A 27,826-nucleotide genomic window follows, 5' to 3' on the forward strand; every position below is an offset into this window, starting at 1 on the left:
ATGGTGACCTCCCATGGCCTGCAAGACCTCGCCACAGGCCCGCTATGACCAGCAGCCACGAAGAGAGATTGTAGATGTTATCTGTTAGCCCCTTGATTACTACACATTTCGTGTTATGAGTCAGGGAACACTGGTTGGCAGCAGTGCTGAGTAGTAAGCGGATTGTTCATCCTGACATAACTGCAGTCGTGTTAGCTGCTGTGAACCAATCAGTGTATGAATTGGAGTAGAAGGAGCTGGCAGAAGATTGGAGCCTGTCTTGGAGTGGCAAATAGCAAAATGTTTTAGTTAGTTCTAGATGAACTTTATAAATGAGGCTAATCTAGCTGCAGATATGGTTAGAGAGGAAATATGTTGTTCGGCCCTGGGAAGCACTGGTAAATGCACATAACAGCTTTAAGATGGTAAGAGGAGGATGTGGGTTGGGCAGTGACTAAAATGGGAGAGGAATCAATGTGTGGGCAGTGATAAACTGCATACACTGTTGCAATTGCGATTCGTAATGAATCAGGCCCAGAATACTGTTTGTTTTCCAATTTATTTGTGTATGTTATAACCTTAGGTATTTTCTTTTGGCCTAGATGTGCCATAAAAAAAACTGATGTGACACTAACAGTGCCGTGAAGTGAAAAAGTTTGGGAACCACTGATCTAAGTTATTACCACTGGGATTTCTTAAGTGTTGCTTACTTTTTTGTTTATTTCTTTGTTACAATTACATTCTTAGTTAGTAGGATGCTATATTGTAAATGTTATTTTCACACAATGAAACATCTGTTAACCCAACTGCTAATTTTGATTGGCACAAGAGCGAATCTTGGTATAGTTTCTATAGAAACAAGAAAAGCCCCCATGTTCATCCATGTTCCTGCTCTACCAGGTACAGTAACTGACCCTCTAATAGAGAAACTGATTGATATAAGAGGAGGGGATGAGGCCCACAGGCATGGGATCATCCAGGGTTTTTCCCTGTACCCCTGTGGGCCAGTCCAACCCTGATTATAATATATTCCTTTTCCTTTAGTCCATGAGCTGCATTTTAAATTGCAACTAGCAGCAAACAGCCACTTGTGAAAGCTAATCTGACGGATGAACTTTAGAAGGGTTTTTTAGAATAACTTGATTTGTGATAGTAACACAGTGCTGCACAGATTGGACTTTTACAGCATTGTTTCTAATGCAAATCACACACTTATGAGTAAACATAACAAACGTAAAAAGCAATTTAAACGCATGATTTGTAATAGTGCAGACAGTGTGTCTAGCAGCACTTCAGGCAAAACACATACTTTCTTTATTAATAAAGCAAAGGGTGACATAAAATCTTTCAAAAAGCAGTTCACTTGGGTACAATGCCTGATAAATAATATATAATCGCTATTGGAGTAAAGGACCAGCCCACAAAAGGAAAAAAAATCTATATACTTTATATAAATTAGCTTATATCTCTTTTATATGGCCTTCTAATAACTAGTAATGATTATTTATTGCGGTGATGAGGGGACTCAGGCTAACAGTTCAATGAAATCTTGCACTACATTTGCATATCGCATATGAAGTGACTTGTTTTATGCGGAATGGTAAATACAAAAAAAAATTGCCAACCCAAGCAATTGTAAGACATCATTGGAGAAAATACATAATTCCTATACACCTGCAGCTTTAAGTCTATCTGATCAACTATCTTCCAATACAGATGTGCCCAGCTACATCGTTGCTGCGCATGCAGTAAATCACGCCACGCATGACGTGAGGCATGCGGCCGAGAGCGGATATGCGCACTGCTTTCGCACCCGCGCCTCCATAGGATTGCATGGTGCAATCGGAGAGCACCTCATAGTGTAACGTAGTGTATGCTGCTGCGGGTAATCACATGGCGCGATGCGTGTGCACGTTTGTAGCGCGATTGGCAAAAATGTAGCTGGACACATCTGTGCATTGAAGGCTTGTGAGCAGGGTCTATTACTTCTCTGTCTGCTCATCAGGGGCGTATCTATAATGGGTGCAGGGTGTGCGGGGCACACGGGCCCCTGGGTCCAGGGGGGCCCCGCACCGCACACCCTGCACCCATAGCATACTTACCTCTCCTGAGTCCCACGTCAAATCGGGGGTCTGGCGCTCTAAAAACAAATGGAAAATGGCCGCCGTGGCCATTTTTCCGGTGACCAGCGCATACTCTATAGACTCTGGGTGCACTCTAGTGCCCAGAGTCTATAACTCTGGAGCTGGCCGCGCACACCTCAGTGCGCTGCCGGCTGCTGGACAGAGAGGAGGGGGCCTGTGTTGGAGACTGCACACGGGCCCCCTCCTCTCTAGAAACGCCCCTGCTGCTCATACCTAGTCATTTTTTATTACTATTTATTCCCTATTGAAAATCATTAAATATGATGACGTTAAATAAATAAATAAATCATAATAATGAATTATCTTCCTATGTCATAGGCCAGGCCAGTCAGTTTTGCATTACGTGGACCTTTTTTGCGGCCACCACTTTCTCTGACATCTTCCTATTCATACTGTAGTAGTATTCACCTAGCAACAAGTAATATATTTATTTTAGACCTGATACAAATACAGCACATGGAGAGCACTATTATAAAAGGTGGCAACCTGTTTTCAACTAATACTAACATCACAAAATGTGTTTTAAAAATGTTATTAATGCACATAAGACTAAAATTACTTAACCATATGTAACAGTTTGCATCCATCTTTATAACAGAATGTTGCCTAATTCATACTGATCCCTGTCTAACAACAGCACATAAAGGATTTGGGCCAGTTTGAATTTAGATTGTGATTAGATGACCTAAAGTTAAAGGTCTCAGAAAGTCACAATGCACACAGCAGCCGATATAAACTCAAATTACCATGATCACCGTGAATATAGTCCCGGCCCCAGCAATAAGAAGGGAATCAGTGGTTAGAATGAAGAATCACCTAATGTAAATATTTATAAGTTATTTCTCTTTGCAAGAAACTCTCTACACAACATGATTTATAACAGTACAAAGAGTACAAAGAAGCCAGAGAAATGTTCCAGTTGTTTCCCGGAGTGATGCAGTCCTAGTGCAGGATGATTGCATCTTGTGTATAGAGGTGATAAAACAAATCTCAGCACACATTACTTTGGCTGACTATTGGCCCAGCTTTATGCAGAGCTGAAAAGACACAAGTTGTTGACAGTTGGATTGATCAAAACACTGTTCATAATGGATAAGGAAGACATAATTTTCTCCTAATATTACAGATTCTGAAATTACAGTGAGTCAAATTAAACACAAAAGCGGAAATTGTTGCACCATTCCATTGTAAATATGCCACTGGTTAAAGTCACAGAAAAGCCATATATATATACAGAAGTAAATTTGCACAGTAAGGCTGATGACATGCCAGAAAAATATGTATGAGATGATAACATAACTATAACAGTACATATGTACATGATGTACAGACATAACAGTACATATGTACATGATGGACTGTGATCTACTAGTAGACATGTACAATAAGGAGTGTGACATACCTTTTATATATGTACAATAAGGATTGTGACATACCATTACATGTATACATGTTGGACTGTGATGTACCAGTACACACTTACAATAAGGAGTGTGACATACCTTTATATATGTACATTAAGGACTGTGACATATCATTACATATGTAAATGATGGACTGTGATGTACCAGTACACACTTACAATAAGGAGTATGACATCCCTTTATATATGTACAATAAGGATTGTGACATACCATTACATATGTACATGATGGACTGTGATCTACTAGTAGACATGTACAATAAGGAGTGTGACATACCATTACATATGTACATGATGGACTGTGATCTACTAGTAGACATGTACAATAAGGAGTGTGACATACCATTACATATGTACATGATGGACTGTGATGTACCAGTACACACGTACAATAAGGAGTGTGACAGGGGCGTACCTATAATGGGTGCAGGGTATGCGGTGCACACGGGCCCCCGGGTCCAGGGGGGGGGCCCGCACCACACATCCTGCACCCATAATGTTTAAAACTTACCTGTCCGAGGTCCCGCGCCGGGTGTCAGCGCTGTACAAAAAGCCAGAAAAATGGCCGCCGCGGCCATTTTTCCATCATTTTGTGCATGCGCAGTAGACTCCGGGCACACTCTAGTGCCCAGAGTCTACTAATGTTCCGGTGGCCGGCTGCCGGGAAGAGAGGAGGGGGCCCCGGACGGGGAATGGACACGGGCCCCCTTCTCTCTAAAGACTCCCCTGGAGTGTGACCTACCGTTATATATGTACAGTAAGAACTGTGACATACCATTACATATGTACATGATGGACTGTAAGGTACCAGTGCACATGTACAATAAGGAGTGTGACATACCTTTATATATGTACAGTAAGGATTGTGACATACCATTACATATGTACATGATGGACTGTGATGTACCAGTACACATGTACAATAAGGACTGTGACATACCTTTATATATGTACAGTAAGGATTGTGACATACCATTACATATGTACATGATGGACTGTGATGTACCAGTACACACGTACAATAAGGAGTGTGACATACCATTACATATGTACATGATGGACTGTGATGTACTAGTACACATGTACAATAAGGAGTGTGACCTACCTTTATATATGTACTGTAAGGACTGTGACATAGCATTACATATGTAAATGATGGACTGTGATGTACCACATGTACAATAAGGAGTGTGACATACCTTTATATATGAAAAATAAGGATTGTGACGTACCATTACATATGTGAATACTTATCTACATGTGATTTCTTCTTTTTTTTAATTAAATTTGCAAAAATCTCAAAAAAACTTTTTAAATGTTGTCATTATGGTGCATTGTGTGTAGAATTTTTAGGACAAAAATTAATTTATTCCATTTTGGAATCAGGGCCTGATTCAGACCCGCTCGCGAGCGCTGAGCGCTCGCAAGCGGGTCGATGTTGCCCAAGTGCGCATGCGCACGACGGAGGCGGCTCCGTCGTGAGCATGTGCGAGACCCGAATAACGACGACCAAGCCGTCGTTATGGGTCTCGCACCAAAGGGGGCGTGCTGTCGATGGTGAGTGACAGCACGCCCCCTTTGGTGGGCGTGCCGGGGGCGTGGCTGCCCAGACGGAGGCATTCCCATGGGAACGCCTACCGTCTGGGGCCGGCCCCACTGACATCACTAGTGATGTCAGTGGGAGTGCTTTTGGCTCTGATAGATCCAAAAGCACTCCGGGGCTTGCGGCAGACGAGACCCTACCTTAGGGTCTCGTCGCAAGCCCCATCATTTTGGCCGCTCGCTATAGCTGTGGTTGGTCCCCCACAGCTATGCAAGCGGCCAGGAGGCCGCTCCAAAAAGTAAGAGGGACGGCCCTGATTCAGAGCAAGCGCTCTGTCAGAGCGTCCGGCTCTGACTCAGGGCCTCAGGCTGTAACATAACAAAATGTGGAAAAAGTGAAGCGCTGTGAATACTTTCCAGTATTTGCACTGTATGTACATGATGGACTGTGATGTACCAGTACACATGGACAGTAAGGACTGTGACATACAGTACCTTTATATATGTACAGTAAGGATTTAACATACCATTATATATGTACATGATGGACTGTAATATACCAGTACACACGTACAATAAAGACTGTGATAAACCTCTATATATGTTATGTATTGTAAGGATTGTGATATATCAGTACATACAGTATGTACAATAAAGTCTGTGACATTTTGATGCATATGTACAAGGACTGTAACATGCCAGTACATATGTACAGAATGTGCTGTAATGTACCAGTTTAAGTATATAGCTGAGACTGTGCTATACCAGTACACATGTACACGAAGTACTGTTACATACCCATACATCCATATGGAAAGGATTGTGACATACCAGTATATACTGTATGTATAGGAATTGCTGTGATATTCTAGTATATGTGTACAGAAAGTTGTGATGAAACAGCACAAATGTACAGGAATTATTATTATATTTTTATTTTTAAAGCGCAACATAATTACTGCAGCACTATACAAGCGTTATACAAAATAACAGTTAAGTTTGCAATATCATAGGTACAATAGATGTAAATTTGCATATCTTAGGAAAAACACAGAGCATTAAACAACAAACTGGGTAGGATGTGGATAAGATGTGAGGGTTAGAGAACTCGTGCAGAGGAGTGTTACTGGGAAGGAAAGGCAGTTCAGCACTCAATGAGTCTATACGCAATGAAGGGGAAGCACACAGAGGGCTTCATTCAGAGGCGGCCGTACGGTCTACGACCGCACGGCCGCCTTGATGTTTGTCCAGTGCTCATGCGCACGAGGGAGCCGGCTCCTTCGTGCGCATGCGTGAGACCGGCTACGACCGACAGCGCTGGTCGTAGCGGGTCTCTTTCCAAAGGGGGTGAGCTGTTGATGTTGATTGACAGCTCGCCCCGTTTGGAAGGCAGGCCGGGGGAGTGGCAGCCCAAACGGAGGCGTTCCCATGGGAACGCCTGCCGTTTGGGGGAGGCCCCACTGACATCACTAGTGATGGGGAAGCACACAGAGGGCTTCATTCAGAGGCGGCCGTACGGTCTACGACCGCACGGCCGCCTTGATGTTTGTCCAGTGCTCACTAGTGATGTCAGTGGAGAGCTTCCGGCTCTGACAGAGCCAGAAGCTCTCCAGGGCTTACGATAAGTGAGACCCTACCCTAGGGTCTCGTCGTAAGCCCCGATGGTCGCGATGGTCATAGACCATCGCGACCATCACCCTAGCGGTCATTAGAGCTGTGGGTGTAAACCCACAGCCTAACGACCGAAACAGAGGCGGCCGGTCAGGATGCAAGCGGCTGCCCAGTTTCTGAGCGACCGCTTGCATCCTCCGACCGCCTCTGAATGAGGGCCAGAGTCCCGAAAGGGACTACAGTAGGTGACTAAGGGGCAGATGTACTCGTGCCATTATAGCTCTGCCTCTTTGCCTCTTTTGCCTCTTATGGAGGCAAAGCATTAAGCAATAAAGCTGGGATGTATTAACATCTTGGCCGCTGGAGTGGGGAAGAGAAAACTACCACCTCTGGTGATCCCTGCTAGACCCACAGCACATTAGCCTAGTGCTGATGCACTGTATCTAACCTCCTGACCTGTCCCATTGTGCATGTGCGAGATCTCACAAACAATGCAATATCTTGTGTGCAGCCCGAGACCCGAGAGGATGGAGCCCAGCCGCTGCAGATTAGTACACATACCGGGATGTAAAAAAAACGATGTCACAAAAGTGCGCTAATGGTTTTTAATAATATCTGACTGATTTTCTGTCGCCATAAAATAGTATATAATACAATAGTAAGATTTGTAACCAGTGCCATAACAGCACTTTAATGTGCCCTGCCCCCTTTGTGAATTACATCATGATATCACGGATAGGTAGTTGGCCCAGCCAGCACCCAGAAGCGCGGCAGTACAGAGAACATCTAGAAGATGCTCCAGGCAGCTGTACACACTGCAGAGTGCCTGTATCATCTCAAGGTGGCAGCGTTACTGACTGCAGTGAGCCGTTCCAGGCATCCTGCTAGCTAGAAGCAAAGGCACCCACAGAGCCCTGCACCGTGTGTGGCTGCACCAGTCGTACACCCCTAGTTGCAGCCCTGATTGTTACAAACCAATATGTATATACAGGATGGACTGTAACATATCAGTACATAGTGCGGGGCTGATATTGAGTCGGACACTTCTGCAGACACTTTCCCTAGGGCAGCGGCAGCCTGCATGCTATCTTATTCTATTTGGAGTATCTGCCCATCTATGCTGAAGATCCATGTATCTGCATGCGGAAGGCCCACCAACTGTTTTTTCCATCTGTGCCATCATCATTAGCTTTGGGACTTGCATGCCCTCTATTATGGGGGCAGAAGATTCACCTGAAATAGGCCGCCCATCTCCATATGCACAGTAGCAATGAGCACGGCTTATACGCCCACACAGGGCTGTAACAGGGTTTAACAGCGTCCTGTGTCAGGCCCTCCCTCTTTGCTCATGACATCATAACATTGTGCATAGGGGACTGGGCGGCCATTACCCCGATGTGTATCAGTGCGTCTTGAAGACACTCCATGCAGCTGTACACATACTGTAGCAGGGTGCCTGTCTGCAGCGTTCAAAGGATGCTACAGGTTGCACTACCACAGACGCCCAGCACTTAGCTCCCGAAGGTGAGAAAACTGTTACCTGCAATAGCCACCACTGTATTACCTCTGGTCACTGCTATTAATTACCACTGTGTTCCTGTATTACCACTGCTACACTGTTACCTGCTGTTTACCAATAAACCCAGCATCCTAGTTAAGGACTCTCTGTGTGGCCTAACAATCACTTTTACACCCGCTGTGCACCTATTGTGACCACCATCCCAATAGCCTACAGTATATCAACAGGAGGGACTGTGACATAGCAATTCATAAGTAACGGAAGGATTGTGCCTGTCAAATTGTATATGGCCTGTTTGTACTATTCAAATTCTACAGTATTTATCTGGACTCAACATGTATTTACAAAGGGTTAGTTATAATCTATTTTTAAAGATAAATAATTGCAGCTGTGATAGCCTTCCCCTTGTCACAATGCTCTTTAAAACAATTAGTAGCAGTACAGTAGCTCTAATTTCCTATAGCAGCCCCTTATATTACCACATGGGACTGATGTTATATAGCCACATTGGGTCTGCACACCCTGGCTGATTATATGGGACTGATGTTATATAGTCACATTGGGTCTGCACACCCTGGCTGATTATATGGGACTGATGTTATATAGCCAAATTGGGTCTGCACACCCTGGCTGATTATATGGGACTGATGTTATATAGCCACATTGGGTCTGCACACCCTGGCTGATTCCCATTCTATAAAACAGAGAGAGAAAACATTAACTTTTCATAACATCCATTAACACATTTAAAATGAAGTAATTTTGGGCCTGATTCTGAGTAGAAAGCAGCTGCATCTGAATCTGCATCTAGTAGCGTTCGCACGTCTGTGATTTTATGCAGTGCAGCTAGAAAGCCCTTCCGTGGTGTACATCCATGCATATGTGTGTAAGGACTGAGACGCCCCATCGAAACTTGTATCAGCCCTATGCATACTTACCTACTCTCCCGATTTGGCCGGGAGCCTTCTGAAAATTGGGAGGCACTTACGCCCCCCTCCCCCGGAAAAGTAGGTAAACCTCCCAGCCGACCACCGCCCCCCCCCCCCCCTGCGAATCCCAGACAAATCCCTGCAGTGGGGGGTGATGGCTGAATCGAGTCATTGTGAACTCGCCTCTTGCTTCACAATGCCGAAAATCTTGGCTTTGGGTAGCAGGGGCGGGGCCAAAATTGCGTGATTCCGTGGCCACGCCCCCCGCTCTGCCTCCATTATAGTGTCCCCTGCTGTGCCCTCCTCTACCTCGTCACGCCATCCTGCTTTTCCGACCTGGCTGTCCCCTCCTGGAGTGGGCTGCCAGTATGTTGGCAAGTGTGGCCCTATGGCAAGTGCAGATTTTCCGGCTGAGTCTGGCCTCCAATGTAAATGAAGAAGCCTCTGTGTGCACAAACACTTCAGCAACACATCCGCCACACTCCCATAACACACCCATAAGATGGACCATTTTTGCACATAGTCACCTTCTAGTCACTACCCAGGAATACTCAGCACATTTCCAATACATTTGTGATATCGTGCATCTCAGTCACACTGCACATCTGTACATACACACTGTGTAACACACGTGGCGTAAAAGTATTTAGGGTTCTTCGTGCAAGTAGCTAAAAAAATAGCTCAACTCTGTAACATTGGCATCATGTGTCACTCCGCATCAGGCCTTTAATCACAGTCACTCTTATGTCCTTGTTGTTGATTTGCATGATTTAGATTATTTTTACATGAGTAGCAATTTTTTAGGTCATTGTTTATTAAATATCTACAATACTGACAACTGTGTATGCTTAGTACATGCCCACAAACCATATTTGTCATACTGTAGTTTGTCCCTGGGTACTCTTAACAGCCCTATGCACAGGGGCAACTGCTCAACTCTTCTGCACCCAAGCCAAGGTTAATGTACTGACTTCTGGCCTTGGTAAATGTCTAGGAGATGCAGCAAGCACTGTCAGAGTGTAAATTGAACACTGACTGGCATTTTATTTGAAAATCTACTTAGAGAAATGAAATATTACATCATGCTGTATTGGCACTTCTCATGCAGCCTTCCAATGGACCTCACTCTTATTCTACAGAAAGTGATACTCAAAGTAGAAATTCAATAAGTGAAATGATGCCATCAGTAATACTGACATGCTGCATTTGGTTCTTATGGGAAATGAGAACAAAACACATAATAACAAAAAATATGATGATTAGGGAATGTGGGAAATTGAGCCTGGTCTATTAAAATGACTTTCCTACATTGGATCAATATTTGCACAGTTTGCTGAATTCTACTAAAAAAAAGAAAAACTTAAAGGATCTATTTTAAATCCCAAGCCAGAGCCTTTCAATCAGATCCTTGACTTCTCAGGAAGTATCCATGTAATAGAATGGGGAATTTACTGTATTTTTTAATACGTAACATTGCAAATATATTACATATTTTAACCTTTATCTCAGGAACCAGGGGAGATTAACCATCGGCAAGTGGCACTACAGCTCCAGGCCTCCACATAAAAAAGACCCATCGTCCTGACATCATGACGATGACCAGCCACACAGCTGATCATAGGGTCAGCCATAAATCATAGTACTGACATTTTATTTCTATATATACATAGGAAGACATTGGAGCAGATAGTGTATGGGATGTACATGTCCATATGGCACTGACCACACCCACGCAGCACTGGTCACGCCTCCTTCACTTCCCTTGATCATTTTCAGCCCCAGGTCCGTATGAACGTTAATCCGCCCCTGTCAGGAAGTCGGGAATGGCACAAGGGGCTGCGATGCACAGGTACACGATTTGTGCAGCCAATGTGAAGCCCAAATGCTGCCTCTCTAATGCTACAGGCAGCAGACTACAAATTGCAGCATTTTTCTGCAACGCTCTATCCCTGTCTTGTACCTGGGAGGTATGCCACTGACTCCAGAAATATTTTGAAAGGTAATGATTCATAGTATGATAGCTAAAAACAATAACTATCAGATTAATTTTTAAAAGATAACTTGCTGTTTAAAGAAAAAACATATATGTGGAATTGCTGCTTTAAGCATAGCAGAAATAAAAGAGATTTCGTTTAATCATTTATAATAATAATAAAGAGCACAAGCACAGAAAAGCCTACATTAAACAGCTTGGACATCAGTGCACCTCTAAAGGTGGATCATTTGTACATTTCTGATTGTTTTTTAATAGGAATTGGCTGCACATTGGGCAGATCAGGGTGGTCACTTAGGTGCCCGTCACACTCCTCATAGCTGATGGAACTTGATATTTAAGTCAATTAAAATGGAAATGACTGAGTAATCCAGGCATATATTAGCTGTTGCAGAGCTGTTTACATGTGCAAATGAGTAAAGTGTTGTACTACTGTATGTACAGTGGTTTACTTATGCTAGAATTTCAATAGAAACCAAACATGTACACACAAATCCAACATAGGAAAGCAATATAAATGAAATATTACAAATGAAATATTTCACAATTAAGAGGCTTGTGTAGAGTAGGGCTTACTGTGCATGTGCAACAAAATTGTGTATTCAACATTCATAATATGTAGGTAGACTTGAAGGGACATGTGGGATATCCTTTGAAAACATCTGAATACAGGGAATACCCACAAACATATAGGATACCCTGATGTATGTACAGGGGAATGCAGGATATTAGAGACATCTGCTGTGATCCCCTATATTTCATATTTCAAAAGCAGCGACCATAGGTTTTTATGAGAGCTGCTAAAATGTTGAATTTATAATACCAAGCACTGGCATGTGGAGAGGAATCTTGCCATGGGTGTAACTACCATAGGTGCAAGGGGTGCAGCTGCTATGGGGCCCAGAGCTGAGGGGAGCCTATATTCCTTGTCAGAGTTACATGTGTTATATACCTTTTCATCATTGGGTCATACATAGGGGCCCTTACAAACATTTGCTATGGGGCCTTCAAATACCTAGTTACGCCCCTGGATCCCCTAATAATGCCTGCTGGTACATGCACTGACAGCAGACTGGCCCCTGAACCAGGAAATAAAGTGATCGCATTAGTGAATTCTTTACTACTACACATCGCAGGGACAAGCTCCTAAGGGAGCCCAGCCTCTGCTTATGTTTTTTAATACATGGCGAACCTTTAGTTCTTTTGCTGCGATGTCTCAATAATACAATCTAATTATCGGATCCAAAACCCAGTAATTAATACATATACCCCATACAGGGACATATCTATAATAGGTGCAGACATAGGCCCCTGGGTCCAGGGGAGCCTACAACACACACCCTGCATCCATATAGTCTTATACTTACCTGTCCCTAGTCTCCCGAGTGCTGCTCTGCAGAGCAGAGCCAGCGCTGCAGGGCAGCAAATATCACTGGGAAAATGGTGGCGGACATTTTCCTGGTGACTCGCGCATGCGCAGTACTGCTGTCTCCGGGAAAATTTGGATAGACCCTGGCACTAAGCCAGAATCTACTGCTCCGCAGCACCACCAGAGAGAGGAGGGGGCCTGCATGGAGTCTGCACACGGACCCCCTCTTTTTTAAAACATCCCGACCCCATAATGTGGGAGAAAGGGATGTGCAAGCATAAGCCAATTACAGAAAATAACTAATTGTGACTAAAGTACCTGGATACAGGCACCTATGGAAATACATCTCTCTTGTGTGTGCTGGAAGACTATGCAAATTGATGGTTATGATAATGATAATCAGAAACACTATCTTAGCGGATTGCAAAAGTGACCTCTCCATTTGACAGTATATAAATCATTAGTGTGTCTGCTATTTATACAAAGTCATGCTCAGATACAGGGGCGTTTCTAGAGAGGAGGGGGCCCGTGTGCAGTCTCCTACACGGGCCCCCTCCTCTCCGCCCGGCGGCCGGTAGCGCACTGAGCTGTGCGCGGCTAACACCAGAATTATAGACTCTGGGCACTAGAGTGTGCCCACTGTCTATAGTGTATGCACAGATCACCGGGAAAATGGCCACGGCGGCCATTTTCCCTGTACTGCACATGTACTACGGCCATTTTGTAGTTGTTTTACAGCGCCGGACCCCTGCGCCAAACCGGGACTCCAGAGAGGACCCAGGGGCCCGTGTTCCCCGCACACCCTGCACCCATTATAGATACGCCCCTGCTCATATATTACTATTACCTAATTGTTATTTCCAGCTGAACTGCAGCAGGTAATAAGATTCCTGTTTCATTTGTAAAGTGGAAAATGACAGATGTTTAATTTTATTTATATTTGTAGTAGAGATGTTCGGGTCCGGATTTCTGAAATAGGAACACACCCGAATTTAGGGTTTCCGAGTAGAGCCAGGTCCCGGGTTAGATCTCTTGCTAGTTCGGAACTCGAATTTAAAAACCGAATTGGGGTTTTGGTCGCGGACATTTTAGCTGTTTTTGTAGTTTTTTTTATTGAATCTATCGATTTTTAATAAATTTTTTGTAATTTTTATCCAAAACCAATACATGCACCTTTACAATTATTAATAATGAATTATTAATAATGGTGTCAAGACACTATTCTCTCTGTTGTATATGACATTGCCATTATATAATTATGTTGTGTACAAATGAAGTAACATGGTATACTGTAGACACTTGTTGCTAGACACATTCCTGTTCAAATGCTGGTGATGTACCCTAAGGGCCTGATTCAGAGATGGACGTAATTGCACAGTAGCAATAACTCACCTTTCAAAACTCTTCTTAATTCAATTATCTATCTATCTCATATCTATCTATCTCATAGCTATGTATCTGTCTGTCTGATACAATATTTACCTTTTACTTTATGTACATACCTGGCACAGATGGATTTGGCAGCCAAGTACTGGAAATAACTCTAAAACTGTGCTTAATCAGTGTATGTCTCTATTTGCCTTATACATTATACATACCTGAGCCAGGGGGATGATCTCATTACAAACCGCATGGTGGGTGAACTAGTGAGAAGGTTTTCTTAATAATCTTTGGCACATGCCATTTTGTACATGGAAGAATCAGCCTCTAAACACACCCTTATAATTTGGGAAAAATCCAAGTGAAATTTTAAATTGATGCACTTTTACGAATTTATTTTTTTGTATATACTTATGAACATTTTAAGTCTGTAATTCTATCTATTTATGAATTAGTATGTGTTTATCTGTTTGATCTGTGTTTATGAATTGATATCTATTTATTTATGAATTGGTATGTGTTTGATCTGTCTTTATTATGCATATGCACTTTATAGATTCATCCAACCAGATATAAGGGTATCTAGGAACATATCTTAAAGGGAATTGTCCCACCGGAGGTTTTATTGCATCCCACCTGCTTAATTTGGAGCATTGGGTGCCTGATCTCCAGGTTATAACCTACTTGTGATTTATAATGTGTGTTATACTTGGTGCACACATTACATACAGGACTTCCGCCCTGCACCCCTTACCATTTAATTCTGATTTGGCTGTAGAACGCTCATGACACGCAGGACTTCCTGGTTCGCGTTTTAGTAGCCACGTGATTCCCAGAGGCCCCGGAATGCACATGAAACTCCTGTATCTTTAGATTTGGCAGTGGAGCGCTTATGACACGCAGGACTTACTGGTCCGCGTCTTACTGGTCACGTGATTTCCGGAAGCCCTGGAACGCTTGTGGAACGGAGGACTTCCGGTCCGCGTCTCCGTGGTTATGCTCCAGCTTTTTTCCACCCCAACCTATGCGCTAGCATTTTAGATCCTTTATTGGACGCAATATATGGAAGGGACATCTATGAATGCATATGATCAAAGGTCATTTTTTGCTTTTTTCTTTAATGCACTTCAGATATGATTTTGATACATCACTTCCTGTTAGGAAGGATAAATAGCGCCATCAACTCATTGTCTCACTACACCTTGATAAAGATCCTGTGGAGATCGAAACGGCGTTGGTGCTGAGACTAGTGGGCATTAAGGACAGTCATAGAGACTAGGACATTTGATCTGGAGGATATACAGTGAGTCCGATACCTATTTTAAGTCCGGACCTCATACTTGTTTTTGGATTTATTGTTTCCTCTGACTTGGATATTTGAGATCTTGCTGATAGTACCTAGTGCTTTTTTTAATAATTATTGGAATAAAGTGACCTTTTTAATTTCTACAATTTGAACAATTGAGTATGTGGATTTTATTGGATTAAAGAGACCACCAGATTAAGAAATCTAAAGATACCTTTATATGTGGATCACCACTCCTTTACTACGTGAGTTGGGGTATGCCTATTTGTAAAGATACCTTTATATATATTTCCACTCATAAATGTATGTGAGTTTATGGTACGCCCAGCTCTTCCATTAGTGGGGGCGAGGCTCTATCCTTTGGATTTTCTACAGTTGCTACACTGCTCCATTTCTACACGGGATTATTTCTCTAACTATTTGCATAAAGAATTTTTGCTGTACTTCACATTTTGCCTTTTTCTGTTTTTGTATATTTTCATTATGAGGGAGAAGTCGCCTGACAACATTGGGGTTTGATTTTACTTTTTTTATATGTCTGTATCGCCTTGGACCTGATCCCCCATTTCTAATATTACTACTGCCTTATAACTGTTGGAATAAATGTGCTAAAAGAACTGATGGAGTACTATTTCATTATATGCACTGGAAACAAATCTACACTCAAATATTCCAAATGCTTCTGAGGCTTTGCCAACAGTTTTAGAGAACCACCAAATGAGATTCAAGATTTTATGTGACAAAATGGGCTTATTTCCTTCCATGATGGGACACATAACTGGCTGCAGAATGCAACAGTATTATAGGGAATGGGTATGTAATGCCGGCTGTCGGGATGCCTCCTGTCAGAATACAGACAGCGGCATCCCGATGGTTGGTATCCCAACAGGGGTCATGTAAGTATACTTACCCTTCCCCCTCTAAACCTAACCCTCCCTTTTTGTACCCTAACCCTAATTCTCCCCACCCCGCACCCAAACATAGCAATTTGCACACGATCAGCCAATGTGTACGATTTATGTAGGATTTCCCTTGAAACTCTCCCCGGCAGCTCTGCACATGATCTCCACACGATCTGCACACGATTTGGTGTCCAATCTTCTTACGATCTCTCCTCTATCCAGACTTTCACAGTGCTTCGTGTCCTAGATTGTCAGATCTGCCCTACTGCATGGCAGATCTGATGATGCGATGTGCGACAAGCGGGGGCGCACATCGCATCATGATCGTGAGTGGGGACTCACGATTTACGGCCAGATCGGGTAAAATATCGCTATGTGTGTGGGCAGCTTTAGTCTCCACCCTTCATGCCTAAACCTACCCCACCCCCCTTAGTGCCTAATCCTAACCACCCCAGTGGTGCTTAACCCTAACCATCCCCCCTAGGGGTACCGAACCCTAACCTCCACCCCCAAAACCTAACCCTAACCCCGCTACGCTCCCTAAACCTAACCCTCCCCCAATGCGTGGCTAACGCTAAGGGCGCCCCAGACTTACCTCATTCGGGCTTGCGTCCTTCGGCGTTTCTATGCAGTGAACGGGACCCGGGTCACATCGACCCGGGTTACCCATTCACAACTGCCCTGTGAGCCGGGTTGCACATGCGTTCAACCCTTCTCATGCCCGGCTTATTTCAACCTGTCCCTTTCACACTGCCCAGTAACCTGGGTTGCCGCGCGTTCACGGGTTACTGGAGCAAATGTGAAAGGGGTATAAGAGACCGTGGACTGCAATTATTGTGATGTAAATAAGATCAAACATTGAGATTTTGTGCAAATAACAGAAAACACCTGCATGGTAAGGGATAAACACCCTCAGCTAAAAGTAGAATAGAACCTAGTAGCATAGGTTTGTGCTAAATTAATTTTATGATAAAAGGAAAACACTTATTACATTTCCCCTGGGATTAAGGGCCTGTTTCAGAGATGGAAGAATATCACACAGCTGCTGCATCTTTGCACACAGCGGCTGTGTGATAATATGCTAATGCCGCCGTGAAATTGGTGACCATTTCTTTGTAAAAGTAGATTTTTTGTTTGTATAAGATAAAATCATATGATAAAGTAGAGATGTAGTCAGCATCTCGGAGCTCAGGATCCCAATGGTCAGAATACCGGTTCCGGCATCTCACTGGTCAGAATCCAGACGGTGTGTTTTAGAGTTAAAGCTAGTGGTTAGGGTTAGGCACTAGGGGGAGGGTTACAGTTAGGCTGTGGGAAGGGATGGTTAGGGTTAGGCTGTGGGAGGGAACTGTTAGGGTTAGGCTATCAAAGGGGACAGTTCGGGTTAGGCTGCGGGAGTGGTTGTGGTTAGGGTTAGAGGGAGGGTTAGTGTAAGGGTTAGAATACTCACCAAGATGCATCGGGATGTTGACCATCGGGATTCCAGAGCTGGCATTGTCACCGCCGGGATCCTGTACCCAACCCGATAAAGTAATATGAGGACTCAGGAAAACAAAACCCCTATGCCCCACCTTAAATTTCCAATTTTTGAAGTTATATTTCAGCATTGATCCAGGGTGAACAAAGGCATCATGCCAGTGAGACATAGATACAATGAGATTTCTTAGATATTAAAAATTCTAATGGATTTAAGTTAAATGCATTTAAGCTAAATGTATTAGTGATGTGCTGAGTGATATGTTTTTTTAATTGCTTACAATTACAATTTTGATATAACTACTATTTGCGAACTACAAATCAAAAGATATGGGAATGCAGGTAACATTTATATATATTTTCTATTGCAATAGGACCCCATGCTCGTGATTGTCCTTTTATATTTCCAACAAGTCAAAGCTGTTTATCATGGAGCTGTTTGAGGATTTGGAAAGAGCGGCAAGGTGCTTGAGTTTTAATTTTCTATTTATTTTTGTTTTACAAAGGGCAATATATTCAGTATAAGTCTGCAAATGCTCTTTTCTACTGAATGGGTCCATAAAAAGTATAGAATAAAACCGAATCTCTGCCAGCCTTTAATAAAGAAGAACATTTCTAGAATCAATTAAATCAATGTAATAAAAAGTTTATTCTTTATTTAAGCCAAAAGTAAGGCTAAACCGGGCTGTATTTTAGGGAAAACCATTAAAAGTCTAATGGGGTGGTGGAGGTTTAGGTGGTTCAGGAAAGGAGGAGGCCATGTGCAGACTCATTGAGGCCCCCTCTCTCAAGTCGGTGCATGATCCCAGTAAACTCTTGCACTTTGCATTTGTCTACTGTGAATGCGCCAATCTTTGGGAAAATGGTGTTGGTGACATTTCCTGGTGGTTTCTGTAGTGCGCATTTGCAGTTCTCCGGAAACATGGCATCCACACCATGGGCTTGATTCAGACCCGCTCATTAGATGCGTACCCTTGCTCCCAGCTTATGCAAATTCGGCTAAGTGACAGCAAGGCAAGCGATCGCACGGCAAGGCATAAGCACACCCACTATGGTTTGGCGTGTGATCGCTTTGTGTATGCAGACGCCCACCTGCCTGTCTTAAGATGCCAACTTGCGCAAGTCATCTCCTGGAAATGTATGCAACCATCAGTACCATCGAGTACCACCGGATGCATTCTCAGCGCTTGATGTTGACTATACCCTACCGCAAGCACTGTGAGCAATTCAGTGTAAAATTCAACTAGGTGACGTGTACTATGACGCTGCCTGTTAATTATGCACGCCTCTAAAAAAGTGTTAAGACACTCAGGCACGCCTCCGTTTGTACCTCCACTACCCGGTTTGTAGTGGCCTGCCCCTGTTACCACCCACAAATGGCTTGTCCTGTCACTCATTCAGCTGGGCTGTCTATGCTCGGCGAGCATACGCTTCCTGATCGATCTGACTAGTTTGCGCATGCGCACTGCGATGTATATGCATGTGCACATTGCAAACCATCGCCAGCTGTGAGCGAACGCTTCTAGCGAGCAGGCCTTAATCAGGTCCCATGTTCTCAATGTTATCTGCAGCGCTGATGGAGTGGTAAATATCACAAATGGGTGCAGGGTGTGCATTGCGGGCACCCTGCAATCATTTTAGATACACCCATGATTTACACTTCTGCACAGTGACCTTCTAAAGATTGGTCTCTCTGCACGCGGAGCACAGAGCCACACATTTAGATCGTAGAGATGGTTGGGAGGACCATAAAGTTACTATGGGGAAAAACAGTTATATTTTATGGTGTTTCATATTGTTTCAATTCCTTTTTTTCTTCAATTCCTAGTAAACTTTTTTCAATGGAGCAATATTCTTTTAGGGGTATTCAATATGGGTGCGATAAGTCAGTTTTTTGCGTTAATATCGCACTTTTAAACTTTTTTGCGTTAATATCGCAGGTTTTAGTTGTACACCGTATTCAATTTCAAAGACTTATCGCAGTTTTGAAAAGTGTTTGATAAAAAACGGGGATAACTTTTCACCATTGAATAGGTGTCGAAAAAAAGTGCAGAATTGGGGTTTAGGGGTGCAGGCTTAAAAAAAATAGCCTGCACCCCTGAGAATGACATTTAAAAAAGAACTGTGTCAAAAAAAGTAAAAAAAAAAAAAAATAGGAACACCCCAAAAAATTAACTTAAAAATTGGGGTGCAAAAAAAAAAACAATGGGAAAAAATTGTTTAACAATAGGGAAATAGGTTCAGGGCTACTCTGCAAGTATGCGGCAGATGTTTTCTAGAATAGAATTATAGCGGCAGGTGCACAAATGCAGAATTTTTAAAAATGTACTTTTGGGACATCAAAATATGCTAGTACCCATTTTCATGTTCCCCAAATTTGATGGGACCACTAAAAAAAATGAAAAAAATAACCTAAGTGCTCTTCTGCATCACTTCTTCAATGTCGGGGAAAAAACACCTGCTGCGGCTATTTAAATACCCGACTATCAATTAAAGGCTAAAACGGGGGTACCCATAGTGTTCCCCCATGTTTTTACACCTTTAGGGGGGGTCTTACAATTATTTTAAGGAAAAATTCGTAACTTTACGCAAATCCAACTTCGGAGTTTCCCGTTTTCGTTAATTTGATATTGAATACGGGGATAAGCGGGAGCGCACAGCAGACTTAACACAGAGAACAACTCCGATATGAAACGTTAACTTCGGCAGTGAAGTTAACATTTCATATTGAATACCCCTCTTTGTCTCTATACTATTAAGGTAACCATTCCTGTTGTTACTTATTACTTTTGACTCCTTTTAGATAAACATATTCCTGTACTTGCAAGGAGTGGGAGGCGATTTCTACAAAGGCAAATACAGTTTTTAAATAGCTGGTGATCTACCTTCTGTCACTGACACTAGTGCAAAAGGTATGGAAAGCCATGCAGTAGAAATATTATATCAGTATAAATCTTCCTAACTCAATTACAGAAATCCTTAGGAAAATCTGTATAAAACTTTATTTACAATTGAAATTACTTGTACACACTGGGGAACGGAGTCAAAGGTAAATGCAGAAGCGACTTCGGCTGCATCTATTGGCGTTTGCCAGTCTGCAACTTTATGCAAATGGCGCTACACAGTCCTTCACTGGTACACATATGTGCAAGGACTGCAACACTTTTCAGCATTCATACACACTGTACTCACCATCGAAACTTGCATCAGCCCAATGGCAGATGCAGTTTCTCCATACGAGTATGGCCTCTTATGTGAGCAGTTGAGCGTCTATGTATTCAACCACTTTCACCGAAGCGCCCATGACACACCCATAACTTGCCTATAAGATGGACCATCTTTGAGCGTGCTCTAAGTCACCCCTTTCATCACCAAGGAATGCCCACTACATTTTCAATACACTACTTCATGTGTGTGGCTGAAACCACAGCTATGACTTTGTGCGGACACAATCAGACGCATGAATAGTGCGACTTGACGCATGCGCTGTAGCAAAAAATAATGTCCAGGGCTATTCAATTAGCCTGCCAAATTCACCCATGAAAGTACCATGTTAAGTTTTAACATGGGTTAACGGGAGTTAACCCACACCATGAAATTTTCACGTATTCATACGATAATAGGGTCGCGGCACTTGTTAACCACCACTGAGGCAGGTGAAAAAATATCCCAGATGACTCCTGGCATCAGGGCCAATTGGATAGTCCTAGGGGATTAATTAGCCAGGGGTAATTTGCCACAGCTAATTGAATTTCTCCCATACATATGTGATTCTTACTAATACCCCTTTTACAGCAGAGCAAAAACCTGGGTTATTGCTGGGTCTACCTGGGTCGCAGCTCAGTGTAAAAGGGTCCCTGAAAAATAACCCGGGTCAAGTGACCTGTCAATCCAACCCAGGTAGCTACCAGGGTCGGACCCAGGATGGACCTGGGTAATGGTGCAGTGTAAATGGCACAACCCGGGTTATCCGACCTGGGTCATGCCTAAAATGAGCTGATTGGTGGTTGTGTAGCAGTCACCTCCCACTTTTTATGACCTCACAAGTTTAGCAGGGCAGACCAAGGTTCAGTGTGAACAGGGCTGACCTGAGAATAACCCAGATTGATGGTGCTGTGTAAACGGTGTCTGACCAGGGTTGGAAACCATGTCTGAAAACACAGGTTGGACCCGGGTTTTTGGTGGAAAATCAGGTATTAATGTGCACAAACATGCATCCATGTACCTTCACAAACCTGTTGCACATAGCCTATAATAAGTAGAGATGAGCGGGTTCGGATCTCAGAGATCTGAACCCACCTGAATTTCGGGGATCCAGGGCGATCCGAGCCCAGCTCGGATCTCCCTGCCTGCCCCGGATCCCTCACCCGAGGCAAAACCTCACGACCCCTTTGCCGAGTCGCGAGGATTTGTTTTGAGCGGGCTTAATGCTGATTGGCTGAGAGAGCCGTCTGTCACAGCTCTCACCCAATCAGCGTTAAGCCCATTGAAAACAGCACAAAGGATAAAAAGAAGATGGCGCCCCGCCACACCCTGCCGCCTTACACCGCTGACACCAACTGCACCCCCACTGGCAGCATCCACCACTGCCGACACTCCTGCACTGCTGCCCAACATACTGAGGACACCGACAGCGACCCCCACACTGCCGACACTCCCACACTGAGGACACCGCCAGCACCCCTGCACTGCCAACACAGTAAGCAAACCTGCACTGAGGACACCACTGGCACCCCAGCTCTGCCAACACTGCCGGCACCCTGCATTGAGAACACCCCTGCACTGCCAACACAGCCAGAAAACCTGCACTAAGACACTGCTACACCCCCGCACTGCCGACACAGCCAGCAAACCTGCACTAAAGACACTGCTGGCACCCCCGCACAGCCGACATCACCAGTACCCTTCACTGAAAACACTGCCAGCACTGCAGCACTGCCATTCCATGTACTGAGGACACCGTCCAGCAACCCCCGCACTACCGACACAGTCAGCAAACCTGCACTAAAGACACCGCTGGCACCTCCGCACTGCCAACACAGCCAGCAAACCTGCGCTAAGACACCACTGCACCCCTGCACTGCCGACACAGCTAGCAAACCTGCACTAAAGACACAGCTGACACCCTGCACTGCCGACACAGCCAGCAAACCTGCACTGCCAACACAGCCAACAAACCTGCACTAAAGACACCGCTGGCACCCCACACTGCCGACACAGCCAGCAAACTTGCACTAAAGACACCGCTGGCACCCCCGCACTGCCGTCATCACTGGTACCCTTCACTGAGGACACTGCCAGCACCACAGCACTGCCATTCCGTGTACTGAGGACACCGTCAGCAACCCCGCTCTTTCGACAATGCTGTCACAGTAAGTGCACTATTGGTGTATCCAACCCACACTGTATAACACACTGTATCCATGTTGGAAATTAGAAGCTGAACTGCCACGTTAGTGTCGCCCAATGTCTCACTTAGCTTAGTCAGCCAGCTAGCTGGATGCAACCTTTTGGCCTTAACTAGATGAAGCAAAAATGATTGTGAGGTGGTCAAAATCGATTGGAAATTACTGGAAATAAATGTTCTTGAGGTTAATTATACTGTAGGAACAAAAACAGGCTCATTTTATGTGATTTTAGCTGTTTTTATGGATTTTTAAGAAAAAAATCCAGATCCAAAACCAAAACACGAAAACAAAACACCAAGGAAAAAAATCCAAAACCAGATTCAGATCCAAAACCAGGGGAGATCCAGATCCAAAACCAAAACACGAGGGTCGGCGCACATCTCTAATAATAAGGGGTAATACACTGTAAGTTTATTTTTCACTATCAGATTGCTCATTCCTCCAATGGTACTCATGTATACTGTAGGGATACACTGCAAGGATATATACTATGGGTAAATATATACTAGCTTTATTCAACCTAACTTGTGACAAATTGATAAAAGTTAACATCTGACTTCTTGCTTTGGGTTCCTTCTCCTTTCAAAACCATATTTTATTAATACATTTCAGGCCAGTGGCAATACCGTACATTAAAATTATGCATCAGGTACTGTAATGTTTTTGTAAATCCTAATTTATTTGCACATAATTACCATTATGATAAAATGTTGGAGAACATCAATGTAAACTTTTTGATTTCCAAAAGGCAATTCTAACAGAAAATATCATATCAAGGTTTAAAATAAAAGGAGGTTTTAATGTTATTATTTTTATAGATAAAATATACCATGCTTGTTCATCCATCATCTCTTTGTTTACGTCTCTACCTGCTTCCCACGCACTGGTGTCTTTTCAAAACAACAGAATTAGAAACATCGCTGCTATGTTGCTTAGATGGATTTTAATAGTGTTTTAGTTACACAGTTTCATTCCCATACATACAATGAAACAGAATATGATACATGGAATGTAATGTGATGTTTATATATTATATTAGTAAATAAAGACTTTAAACAGACATTCTTACTACAGCATGTGCACTATTAAAAGATAAAACCTTAATTCATATGTGTAACATTATATATACAAATTATATCACTGCTAGTATTAGTCAACAGTGGGCAGCTCAATGAAAGTTCAGTCATAGGGGTTGTGCCTATAGTTAAATATAATAATCATTTATGATGTGCATTATATTTTGATCATATTCAAACGCTGTATACTGACAACTTTTTTCACTGCACAACATTATGGAATCTATTTAAAAAGTGTTTTACAAGCAGGAACTGTTCAGGACTAATACACATGCATTGTAACCTCCTAGTCGTCAGAACAACAGATATAATTGTGCAGCAGTACCTTACACATGTACTAGCTGTAACTATATAGATAGACTAGAGAAGCAATCTTATAGCTCAATCCATTCCTGACAACAGTCGTGTCCAGATAATTCATCACTACGCCATCCACACACAGGCACTATACAGCGGCAATAACGGAGGAATTTCAGCATAGCACAGTTCAGCACCATCCGTCTTGGACAGCAGCATTGCCATAGGGATAGTGTACTACAGTACTACTAAATATACTTAGCATCGAGACACTTTCAAGGTTAAACATAATTGTTTTTGAAGTACAGTACAGTACATACAGTAGCTATAGACAGGTACTAATATACCCACAACACCTACAGTATAGCTGGGTCCTGAAACTTCTCTTGTGCTATATCATGAACTTTCATGTAATCACCAGAAGCCACACATATAAAATGATCCTATATTCAAGCTACAGATGACTTTAGCATACAACCAATGCCCCCCAGTGCAAACAACAGCAATATGCACCTAACCCAGAATGTAAACAAAGCGTCTCTCCACCAGCACATCAAGGAAACTTCATGTAATTGCTTTCCAGATTAAAGCACATTTGCCCCGCAGTTGTATTTTGCATGCAAATTAAATGATGAATCCTATTATGAATACTCTGAAAATCACATCTTATCGTATAACACGCTAACAGAGTATCAGAGCAGCGAGATAAGCAATACACCAATAGTACAGCTGAGAACAGGAAGGATATCCCTAGTTTGAGAAAGAAATGTAATAGTCCCTATTGAAAAATACAACCGAATATGCTAGCGCTATATAAGTGACTGCTAAATGTTAATATTTGGAAATAACAATGTGTTATCATATCCACTGTCCAAACTCACCTTTGAGTTTTGTGTCGGGTTAACCACACAGACCAACTGTCCAGCTGAGGAGAAGACCCTCTTAGCCTGGTAATGCTGGAACCTCAAATGGATAAGATCTAACACTGCCCCAAAACACTGAGTAAAGAAAAGCATCACAACTTTCTGCCTCTTCCCCTGTCTCACTCAGGGCTAGTAATACAGCCTGTCAGTGCTGGAGACCTGGAGAGGAGTGTAGCGGTGTGTGAGCACTACACTCCTGCACCTCCTAGCATGCCTTCATATTTATCATCCAAATAAGATGGTTAGAATCTTGCAGCAGTCGCCTGACCAATCCAAAGAGCCGGAATGTTATCCTTGAGGACCAGAGGCAGCCAATAACAAATGCCTCCCCCTACTGAAGCTCACTGATGAATAGAGGTAGTGCTAGGGAATGTACTACTTGCATATTACCATACATCAGTGCATCACATTCATCTCTCCATTACAGACCCATCCTGCAACAAATCTCAGTGCCTAATGTCTTCATTTAATAATTGACTCTCTTCATGCTGTAATCACTTATGAGGGGGAAAAAATACAGGCACTAAAATAAAAAAAATCACATCAAAACAACAAATAAAAGTTAAGCGAATCCACTGTGGTTTATACATCTTAAAATCGGCAGTCTGGGGAGTTTAACATGTATGATGGGAATTTGATGGCACTGCTGAAGGAGATTTATATTTCCCATTACACTTGCTGTGATCTTCATGATGACCTGCCACTCTTATTTCCAATGGCTCTTGAGGAAAGGCAACCCATGCAGAGAGCTTACAGTGTACAGTCACAGGGGCATAATATGCAGAGAGCACGCTGTGTACACCGACAGACAGGGGCATACTGTATGCGGGGAGCGCACACTGGGGGTCATTCAGACCCACTTGCGAGCGCAGGACGCTCGCTAGCGGGTCGATGTTCCCCCAATGCGCATGCGCACGACGGAGGGAGCTCCGTCGTGCGCATGCGCGAGACCCGAATAATGACGGCCAAGCCGTCGTTATGGGTCTCGCACTAAAGGGGGCATGCTGTCGATGGTGACTGACAGCACTCCCCCTTTAGTGGGCGTGCCGGGGGCTTGGTTGCCAGACGGAGGCGTTCCCATGGGAACACCTACCGTCTGAGTCCGGCCCCACTGACATCACTAGTGATGTCAGTGGGAGTGATTTTGGCTCTGATAGAGCCAAAATCACTCCAGGACTTGCGGCAGCGAGACCCTACCACAAGGGTGTCGTCGCAAGCCCGATGGTCGCGATGGTCTTGACCATCGCGACCATCTTTTTGGCCACTCGCATATGCTGTGGGTGGTCACCCACAGCTATGCGAGCGGCCAGGAGGCCGATCCATTTTAAGGTAGGAGGGCACTGATTCAGAGCGAGCGCTCTGGTCAGAGTGTCCGGCTCTGAATCAGGCCCACTGTACACCGACAGGTGCATAAAGTGCAGGGAACACACTGTTCACCGACAGGGCATAATGTGCAGAGAGAACACAGTACAGTACACCGAGAGGGGCATAATGGGAGAACACACTGTACTACGACAGGGGTAATATATATATATATATATATATATATATATATATATATATATATATGGAGCATACACTGTACTGTACACCAACAGGGGTAATATATATAGGGAGCATACACTGTACTGTACACCGACAGGGGCATAATGTGCAGGGAGAACACACTGTACTAAGACAGGGGTAATATATATAGGGAGCATACACTGTACTGTACACCAACAGGGGTAATATATACAGGGAGCACACACTGTACTGTAAACCGACAGGGGCATAATGTACAAGAAACACACTGTACACCAGCAGGAGCATAATTTGCAGGGCGCTCACACTGTACTATACACCAACAGGGGCATAATGTACAAGAAACACACTGTACACCGAAAGGGGCATTATATGTAGAGAGCACACACTGTACACCGATAGATAGGGGCATAATGCATGTGGAGAGCGCACACTGTATACTGACAGGGTATAATGTGCAGAGAGAACACAGTACAGTACACCGAGAGGGGCATAATGTGCAGGGAGAACAGGAGCCGAGGTGCCCCAAAATGGTGACGGAGCAGGATAAGGGGGAGGGGTGCATTGTGGCCCGCGGGCCAGCGGCGGAAAAAAGAGGGGTGGGCAGGCATGCCCATCCTTCCTTTCACACCTGGGGTTGTGTGATGGCAGCCGGGGCTGGGCAGGCTGTAGAGGGTTAAAAGCACAGGGCAGGGGGGAGGATCATTACTTGCGTGGAGCAGCACAGGAAGCGATCTGATCCTACCCGGCAGCAGCAGCAGCACGTGTGTTTACAGCAGCAGCCAGCATGGTTGTCCCGTATGCAAGAGCAGAGAGGAGAAGGAGCTTACCTCATTGTTTCAGGGACAGGGAAGATGCACAGTCCAGAGCAGCGCAGAGAGGATGAGTTCGGCAGCAGCAGAGAGGCAAACGTGCTGCCAGAGCTCCATCTATTGGCCGGAAGTCGGTAAGGCAGACGCAGGGCTTGGAGAAGGAAAAAATTAAGAGAAAGTCTGCAGCAGCACATCTGTTTGGGGTAAGGGATT

At 43.8% G+C, this 27,826-nt stretch overlaps 1 protein-coding gene and 1 long non-coding RNA gene across 3 annotated transcripts in view; one reads left to right on the plus strand and one right to left on the minus strand.

Moving 5' to 3' along the window:
• Nucleotides 1-25,510, minus strand: part of SIAH3 (siah E3 ubiquitin protein ligase family member 3) — a 91,101-nt gene extending 65,591 nt beyond the window's left edge. The window contains exon 1 of the mRNA XM_088477470.1: nucleotides 25,236-25,510. Coding sequence (XP_088333596.1) covers nucleotides 25,236-25,370 — 135 coding nt within the window. The 5' untranslated portion in view covers nucleotides 25,371-25,510. The remainder of the gene's footprint in view (nucleotides 1-25,235) is intronic.
• A 2,014-nt stretch (nucleotides 25,511-27,524) lies between these two features.
• Nucleotides 27,525-27,826, plus strand: part of LOC148543242 (uncharacterized) — a 138,597-nt gene continuing 138,295 nt past the window's right edge. Inside the window, exon 1 of one of the 2 annotated variants that reach the window (XR_015878996.1) lies at nucleotides 27,525-27,747. This is a non-coding gene — a long non-coding RNA (uncharacterized LOC148543242). Of the gene's footprint in view, nucleotides 27,817-27,826 lie in introns of both variants that reach the window. The other variant, XR_015878999.1, reaches the window with a different exon arrangement.

The sequence above is a fragment of the Taudactylus pleione genome, unplaced genomic scaffold (genome assembly GCF_031769625.1).
Source record: "Taudactylus pleione unplaced genomic scaffold, aTauple2 ptg000005l, whole genome shotgun sequence".
NCBI classification, from domain to species: domain Eukaryota; kingdom Metazoa; phylum Chordata; class Amphibia; order Anura; family Myobatrachidae; genus Taudactylus; species Taudactylus pleione.